This window comes from Pyrus communis, chromosome 7 (genome assembly GCF_041283825.1).
Source record: "Pyrus communis isolate YQ-2024b chromosome 7, ASM4128382v1, whole genome shotgun sequence".
Classification (NCBI taxonomy): Eukaryota; Viridiplantae; Streptophyta; class Magnoliopsida; order Rosales; family Rosaceae; genus Pyrus; species Pyrus communis.
The window spans coordinates 27,870,236-27,879,643 of NC_142571.1; the positions used below are offsets into that span (position 1 = coordinate 27,870,236).

At 34.6% G+C, this 9,408-nt stretch overlaps 1 protein-coding gene and 1 pseudogene across 2 annotated transcripts; both read left to right on the top strand.

The window, feature by feature from the left end:
* Positions 1 to 1,834: 1,834 nt before the first annotated feature.
* LOC137733821 (disease resistance protein RPV1-like) lies at positions 1,835 to 7,409 on the top strand (annotated as a pseudogene). Its single transcript, XR_015964201.1, has 12 exons — positions 1,835 to 2,034; positions 2,457 to 3,564; positions 3,828 to 4,130; positions 4,227 to 4,773; positions 5,172 to 5,283; positions 5,471 to 5,572; positions 5,649 to 5,709; positions 5,808 to 5,976; positions 6,051 to 6,147; positions 6,248 to 6,342; positions 6,627 to 6,760; positions 6,913 to 7,409. The product of XR_015964201.1 is annotated as a disease resistance protein RPV1-like (transcript).
* LOC148696004 (DEAD-box ATP-dependent RNA helicase 7-like) lies at positions 5,640 to 6,977 on the top strand. The gene is made up of 6 exons (XM_088697451.1): positions 5,640 to 5,709; positions 5,808 to 5,976; positions 6,051 to 6,147; positions 6,248 to 6,342; positions 6,627 to 6,760; positions 6,913 to 6,977. Exons 1-6 carry the CDS (start codon positions 5,640 to 5,642, stop codon positions 6,975 to 6,977), a joined length of 630 nt encoding a protein of 209 aa, XP_088553577.1.
* Positions 7,410 to 9,408: the final 1,999 nt, after the last annotated feature.

The window sequence follows — 9,408 nt, forward strand, 5'->3', positions numbered from 1 at the left end:
CATTATTTTGGGTGCCTGTTTATATCGAATTTGGATCCTCTCCGGATCCTCTTTGTGAGGATCTCAGAGATCCATAAATCATGTATGTTCATCGTACATCGTGCAGTTAGAAATCATTTTAATTTTTTTTATTTAAAATTAAACGTACCTGAAGAAAAGTGATTGCCGATGTAGAATGAATGGACACAATTAATGGATCCCTAGGATCCTTACAAAAGGATTTGAATCCGGTTGGGTTTATATCATATTGATAATAAACAAATGTTCCGATGCACGCTAACACATGACTTCAGTACGTGGACCCAATTTTTATTTTTTTATCCTTCCATCTAATTGATGTTTGACTGAAAATTTAACTTTTGAATCAAATTTGCTAACAGTCTTCATCACGAGAGTTAATTTAAATCCTATTTCTTTTACTATGAGGACTATCTTTCGAATACCATATCATTACGGAAACCATTAATCCGATTTGACCTTTTTAAAACACAACTCATTAGCCTCCTCTGCTTCTTGCTGCGATGTTCAAGTTTTGTTCCAACCTTAGAACACTAGCGAAATAAATACGTGTAGTGGAAAGGTAGATTATGCAAGTTCAAATCTAGTCAATATTTTTTTATTTCACAAGCAATTTGTGAAGTTCTAGTAGTTTTGTGGCTAAAATCATATACATCAAAGATTTCAGAGTAGTACCGTTACAACAACAACATCAAATTAGAAGCTAAACAACTATTAATCTCTTGTTTTACGCCGATGATGTTATTGGATATGGTACATATGTGAGATACTAATACTTAACCGGCAATATTTCTATTCACCCTAACTCACTCTTAATGTAAAGGGTATATTATCAATTTCCCCCCTAAACTTGTGACAATTGGCCAATTTTCCCCCTGAACTTTAATTTTGGCCAATTTCCCCCCTCAACTCTCATAATTAGTCAATTCCCCCCCTGAACTTTAATTTGGCCAATTTCCCCCCTCAACTCTCAAAATTAGTCAATTTGCACCCTACTGTTAATTTTTTTTTTTTTTTAATTTTCCATCTATTCTTTTCTTAATTTTCAATCTTTCTAATAGCTTCCAACAAAGTACTAAAATTAACATAAACTCACCTGCATAATATAGGGTAAAATGTACAAAAACATAATACAATTAGTATGTGACATGGGTTGATTATAAGAAAAAGTTATGAATCGGGTTTAAAGCATGTAGAAGAAGAAATAATAACAAAAAGAAATAATAATCCTAAACTCATGGATCAAACCTATTTCAATAAAATGGGTTATTCTTAATAAGGAGTCGAAAATTATGAATAGACTAGCCGTTTTTTTACTAAAGCTCGATTCTCCGCAATTTACTTGAACTTAGCTTTCACTTTTATAAAGAAAATTGTATTCACATACAAAAATTTACACATCAATCCTTTTTGTTATCAATTTTGTATAGTCAAAAATCAAATAAAATTACTCCATACTGATTTATTATGACTAATAATACTATCTATGATAAATTGTAAAATTCTAAATTTTAATCTATTTGTAATAGGATAAAGATATAGGAACATGATTAACATACATCTTATTTAGTTTCTTATACACACTTGTTTAATTATGATCAAATTAAAAATTTAACAGTATGGTGCAAATTGACTAATTATAAGAGTTGAGGGGGGAAATTGGCTAAATTAAAGTTGAGGGGGGAAATTGACTAATCATGAGAGTTCAGGGGGGAAATTGGCCAAAATTAAAGTTGAGGGGGGAAATTGACTAATGGTCACAAGTTCAGGGGGGAAATTGATAATATACCCTAATGTAAATAGGGAGTCGATCCATCCGATATTCACCCTAACAACTATTAATCTCTTGTTCTACGAAGTCGATCCATCCGATATTCATAAACTCAAAGGAAGTTTCGCCGAAGCTTTTGATCGGCATGAAGGCCATTCTAACGCCAACATGGAGGAGGTGCGGAGCTGGAGGTCCGCCCTTACTCGAGCCACCAATTTATCCGGTTGGGATTCGCGAAACTATGAGTAATTTCTAATTTGCTTTACTTTCCTATTAATTTTTGTAACGTTTAGGTGTCATTTGATAAATATTTTGTTTTAAGTTTTCAATTTTCAATTTTTAGTTATTTAAAATTAATAGATGAAAACTTGTGATGGGGCTACAATGGTATGAAATACTCAATACAAGTTTTATGCAAAACAATTGTAAAGACCCATTAGATCTCTATATGCAAGATCTAACTCGTAATTTTTGAGATTATTATATACCATGAAAGAAAAAATTGAAAAACTCATCTGATAACTACTTTTAATGAAACTAAAAATTCATGGCCAAAATTTTAAAATTCAAATTTTAGATTAAAAAAAAAAAATTGAAAACAAACTATCAAAACGACCTGTTAATTATTATGTGGTGATACTATTATAATATTTTTAAAATTTGACAGGGATGATGCAAAGCTTATTGAGGAAATTGTAGAAGATGTTTATAGGAAATTGATCCACATCTCATCAACATCAAGTAAAGCTAAAGGTTTGATTGAAATGGATTCTCATATGCATGAAATGCATTTATCATTACATCCTCCTGGCGTTGAAACGAATGATGTTCGCGTTGTTGGAATATGGGGTATGGGTGGTTTAGGCAAAACAACCATTGCTAGAGCTGTCCGTGATGAAATCGCTAGTCAATTTGAAGCTTGTTGCTTTCTTGAAAATGTCAAGGAGGGTTTCATGAAGCATGGCCAACTACATATGCAGACACAACTTCTATCGAGTATCTCAAACAACAAGGTGGGGAGTTCCGACATTTTGGATAAAGGTTTCCAGGTGATGTTAAATAGTCTAGGTCAGAGAAAGGTCCTTATTGTTATTGATGAAGTGGACAAATTAGAACAAATTGAAGCTTTACTTGGAGAGCAACATTCTTCGTTTGGTGGTGGAAGTAGAATTATTATAACAACTAGAGATTTGGAATTACTAAGCGGAACTGATGCGATATATAAGCCCAAGATTTTCAGTGATCCCGAAGCTCTAGAACTCTTTAGGCAGTACGCCTTCAAAACAAACCAACCCACTACAGATTATGATGATCTCACGAGGCGTGCCGTAAAATATGCTCAAGGTCTACCTCTAGCACTCAAAGTCTTGGGAGCCTTTCTTGATAACAAAACCATACGTGAGTGGAAAGATGTCTTAGAAAAATTAAAGGAAGTCCCGCAAAGAAAGATTAATGATGTTCTTAGAACAAGCTTCGATGGACTAGATCATAAAGAGAAGAACATCTTTCTAGATATAGCATGTTTTTTAAAAGGAATGAAAGAAGACTATGCAACCGAAATCCTGGACAGTTGTGGTTTCTATCCTCTTGCTGGTATAAGAGTTCTAATTGATCGAGCTCTCATAACTGTCTCAGAGGAGGGGAAACTGGAGATGCATGATTTACTAGAGGAAATGGGTCGGGAAATCGTCCTTCAAGAATCTATCGAAGAGCCTAGGAGACGAAGTAGGTTGTGGAGTTATGAAGATGTTCATCATGTGCTAACTTAAAATATGGTGAGAAATATTTTTCTTATACAATTGTTAGTAGAAAGCTTCAACTTTTGATCAAAATCTATTTCTCAGGCCCGTTTGATAATCATTTTTGTTTTCAATTTTTAATTTTTAGTTTTCATTTTTTAATAATTGAAAATTGAAAACAATTACCAAAGTTGAAAACTAAAAACGAATGATTATCAAACTGCTCCTTAAGAAAAAAACATTAATTTCATAATGCAAACTACGGTTCTGTGTTTTTTCCCTTACTTTGATTTGCACAGGCTACAAAAGCAGTTAAAAGCATAATCCTGGATTTGTCGTGCTTAGATGGGGTATGCTTAAATGCTGAAACTTTTGTTAGTATGACTCAACTAAGACTTCTCAAGATCAGTCATAAGGACCCCATTTTTGAACATGATTACTGCAAACACCACTTGATTGGGCACTTCAAGTTACTTGAGTTGAGGTGTCTCTCCTGGCTTAAATGCCCTCTTATGTCTTTGCCATCCAACTTTCAATTCAAAAATCTTGTTGAACTTGATATGCAAAATAGTCTCATTGACCAACTTTGGGAAGGAACCCAGGTACGTACAATCATTTACATGTATATGTTTCTTCTAAATGTTTGGGTTCTAAGATGTCTTATTAAGTAATGTATGTTTTCCTGAATGTTTTAACAGAAGCTGGAAAAGTTGAAGTTCATTGATTTAAGTGAATGTCTATACCTTAAGGAAACCCCTGACTTCACAGAGATGCCCAATCTTGAGAGGCTAATTCTTCGATATTGTATAAGATTAGTTGAGGTTCACCCGTCTATTTCGTCTCTTACAAACCTTGGTTTATTGAATCTGCATGGGTGCATAGAACTTAAGATTCTCCCGAGCATCATGCGTATGAAATCTCTCAAAACCCTTGTTCTTTCTAACTGCCAGAGTCTTGAGATGTTTCCAGAGATTTCAGAAGTTATGGAGGAACTATCGTGGCTTAGTTTGTCTAGGTCAAAAATTAAAGAACTGCCCTCATCAATTAATAATCTCACGGGGTTGAGTTGTTTGGTCCTGGACAATTGCAAGGAACTTAAGAGTCTTCCAAACAACATTTGTCAACTCAAGTCCCTTGAATATCTCTATCTTTCTGATTGCACAAAATTTGATGTGTTTCCAAGCATTGAAGAAAATATGGTAGGATTAAGAGAGCTTCACTTGGATGGAACATCTATCGAAAGGCGTAAGTACTTAGCTGAGATCTTGAATTTGGATGTTCTTCTGATTTCAGTCAGACATAAATGGATTATATTGCAATGTTATACCTTTCCAACCATTCTCGACACATGAATGAAATTTTCTTGTTCTTTTTCCCAGATTTCTTCTAGGTTTCTCAAACCAGATAAGAAAACTGTAGATCTTGTTGGTAATGAAAAAATGAAGGCCAGCACCAATGTTAGGCATATTGTTCTTCCTTGCTCCAGTTCAGCAAGGTCGCAACTTATTCCTGATATCATACGTTGTTATAGCAGTTGGTTGTTTTTTAGTCAACAACTACCGTATGCTTTCTATTTTTACTTTTGGGTATAATTTATCTGGGAGTCATTTTTCATGTACTTGACATGTTTGTTTCCGACTCAGTGGAGGACGCACAATTATTTTCACCGAGACAAAGGAAGCTGCTTCTGGACTTGCTGAGGCGTTGCCTGGAGCCCGAGCTTTGCACGGGGACATATAGCAGGGCCAGCGTGAGGTAAGTTGTTTGACTATGCAACACCAACCCCCCCTCAAAAAATCCTCCTCCTCTCCCCTTGTACAACTGTACTGAAACATGATATTTCAGGCTCTTTTCCTTTCATAGAGATATTTCTTTTTTAAAAAGCTAATTTGTTTTTCTAATGGCAGAGTTTTTTGTTTCCCTTCCTGTTTTGTGTTTTCAGGTCACACTTGCTGGTTTCAGGTCTGGCAAGTTTTTGACATTAGTCGCCACAAATGTGGCAGCGCGTGGACTGGATATCAATGATGTTCAATTAATTATCCAGGTTTGTCAGTGTGCATATGGGTGAACTTTGTAATATTTGTCAATCTGTATACTTACTTTTATTGTTTATGGTTCAGTGTGAACCCCCACGTGATGTAGAAGACTATATCCATCGATCTGGACGCACAGGGAGAGCAGGTAAATCTTGAAAACTGTTGCATTTCTTGTTTATGCGTATTTTATTAAACAATGTCTTTGATTTTATGTTGTACTTAGAGGTGCGTCCATATTTTCAGGAAATTCTGGAGTTGCTGTCATGCTTTATGATCCAAGAAGGTCAAATTTTTCGAAAATCGAGGGGGAATCGGGGTTGAAATTTGAACACATTTCTGCTCCTCAGCCACTTGATATAGCTAAAGCAGTAGGTCAAGATGCAGCAGAAATGATAACCAAAATTTGTGATGGGTATGCTTGACAGTGCAATGCTTGTTACATTTTGATGCAATCATTTTCATATATTAATACAATTTTCATTTCAGTGTAATTCCTGCCTTCAAGTCTGTTGCCGAGGAGCTACTTAACACCTCTGGCCTATCTGCAGTAGATCTACTGGCTAAAGCACTAGCTAAAGCTGCTGTAAGATTTGCTGTTTCTTTCCCACTTGATGAGTTCTTTAAATTAATTAATGTAAATGTTTGTTTATCAGTTTATGAGTTGCTTATTGTATGGTGTGCAGGGCTACACTGAGATAAAGAAGAGATCACTTCTTAGCTCTATGGAGGACCATGTCACAGTACTTCTCGAGGCTGGAAAGCCCATTTATTCACCGTCGTAAGCAATTATCACTAGTGTCCTTGTGTTCTAAACCAATATGTCTGATGTTCTTGGTTTTATTTTCACATGTGGATACAAGCACTAGCTAATAATGGGAACAATATTGATTGTGTTCTGAAGGAGTCACATTGTGCTTTGTGATTCCAAAATATTATGAGCTGTTTAAATATAGATATCCGTAATTATATCTTCTATCGATTTAGTTTGTGTTATTGTTTAAGAGTTAGCGTTTTGATTTGTTGATCATATTTGATCCATAATTTCCACCAACCTTGTCTCAGTTTTGCTTTTGGGGTCTTGAGGAGATTCTTGGCCGAGGAGAAGGTTGAGTCAGTGAAGGGTATGGCACTAACAGCTGATGGAAATGGTGCAGTTTTTGATGTGGTATCTGAAGATTTGGATTTGTTTCTTGTTGGTATTCTTCTTTTCATATCTCTATACGATCATGTGTTACATTCTCATCAAGCACTATAGTTTATTAAGATTCTACCAGAAACTGATGTCATTCATTTTGTTGTATTGATGTCTTGAAGTCTGATTATTGTGGTCGTATCATGTGCGGTGCAGGTCAGGAAAATGCAGCTAATGTGAAGCGCAATATAAACCGGCTCCTTTCAAGTAAGCTGTTGTGAGCAACAAATAATATCAAAAGGTTGCATTCACGATGGTTTCAACTGGCGGAGGGGCAGGAGTATATTTTGACAATGAAGAAAATATTCGGTAGGTTGAGGGCCTCGATTGGCTCGTTACAACGACATCATTTTTTCTGCGTATAGCATATTCTGTCAACCCCCTTCTCTATTTTATCGTTCAATTTTCTTTTTCAGTATTTTTTTTATGCTCTTAATAGTGTAAGAACACTTTTTTGGAGTGTAAGGACACTATTTTATCGTTCAATTTTGTTCAGTTTTGTTTTTCTTTTCTTCTAATGTTATCTGTGCTGTATGTTTACTTTACAGTGCTGATAACAATTTTCTTATTAACGTTGATATAATAGTGCGAGCATAAATGCCATTATAAAATTGTATTCTCTACATGTAATTGAAACCCTGTATTTCGTGTTCTATGCTTTTGTATGCGCTGAACGTAGAACTGTAGAACTACTACCAATCATCGGATGGTTGCCTTTTTAGAATGAATCTAAATACAGCTGTATAGGCTTAGGAGAGAGTTGATCAGTGAAGCGTATGAGGCCAACTGATGAAAATGGTGTGCAATGTAATATCGTGACAACGGAAGAAAATGGTGCAATGTAATACCGTATTATTAATAAGAGACGTGACATTTTATGTTGTATTTTTCAATAATATTAATAACTATTCGGTGTTACGTTGATATTCTGACAAAGTGATCTTCTAAACTACATGAATATGAACTAGAATACAAGGGAAAATGTCAAATTGTGCAAGTTCAAATCTAGTCATTATTTTTTTTTAAGTTCAAAAGCAATTTGTGAAGTTCTAGTAGTTTTGTAGTTAAAAGCATATACATACAAATTTTCAGAGTAATACAATTACTACTGTGACTTCAAATTAGAAGCTAAACAACTATTAATCTCCTATTTTTCGCTAACAATGTCATTGCATATGGTACATATGTGAGGTGCTTACATTTCGAGATATTTCCGATTACCCTCACACTTTCGGATATTTCCAATCACTCTATCTTACCCTTACTAAGAAGTTATTCCAACAAGATTCTTTCCGGATCTTATTTGTGTGAATTCCTGAAATTCATGAATCGTGTTCGTTTATTATAAATCGTGCAATTAGTTTTCTTCATGTACTGTTTGTGTTCAATTTTAAATAAAATAATTTTTAACCGTATTATATACGATAAACGAAAGCAATTTACGAATTTCTATAATTCTTACAAAAAGATCTAGAGAGTATCCGGATTCAGAAGTTATTGGGTAGGCAAATGTAGATTCAACGTACGACTTTGACCCAGCAGTCCCCACACGCAAAGCTGCTAACTAAACCACCTTTCCTAGCATTTTCTTCACCCCATATTTTGGTCCTGACTCAAGAGCAAAATATGCAGATTCCTTTCACACTGAACTTTCCAGGAAGGATAAGTGAAAACTGATAAAGCATAATTTTCCTTTGTCCTTTATCGTTTCAACCTATTTATATCATATTGCATTATAAACAAACGTTACAACGCACGCTACCAAATGACTTCAGCACACGGACCCAAATTTTTTATCCTTGCATTTAACTGATATTTGATGGAAAATTAACTTTTTGATTAATCTTGCTAATGGTAAGGTTTGAATTCTAATTATTTTACCACGGAATATTTTTTGAATACCGATTTGACCATTTGAAAATACCACTCATTAACCTCACCTGCTTTTTATATTCAAACACCTATTAATCTCTTATTCTTCGCTAACAATGTCATTGCATATGGTTCATATGTGAAGTGCTTACACTCCCAGATATTTCCGATTACCCTCACACTTCTGGATATTTCCAATCACCCTATCTTACCCTTACTAAGAAGTTATTCCAACAGAATCCTCTCTGGATCCTCTTTCTGAGGATTCCAAGAATTCGTAAATTATGTCAATGAGGATCCCAAGAATTCGTAAATTATGTCTACTTATCATACATTGTGCGATCAATTTTTACCAAATACTGTTTGTGTCAAAATTCTTACAAAAAGAATCTAGAGTCTCCGGATTCAGAACTTATTGGCAAGTGTAGATTCAACGTACTACTTACACCCAGTCCCCACGCGCAAAAGCTAAACGAACCTTTACCTGCATTTTCTTGGTCAAAAGCAAAATATGAAGATTCCTTTCACACTGAATTTTCCAGGAAGAATAAGTGAAAACTCATAAAGCATAAATTTCCTTTGTCCCTTTTCGTTTCAACCTATTTATATCATATTGTATTATAAACAAATGTTGCAATGCACGCTATCAAATGACTTCGGCACGTGGACCCAAATTTTTTAAGAATTTGAACGAAAGATTATTGATATTGTTCATTGTTAATTAAAAATCATATTTTTACTCTTTTTTTTGATATTATTTATTGCATCTTTATTTGTCAT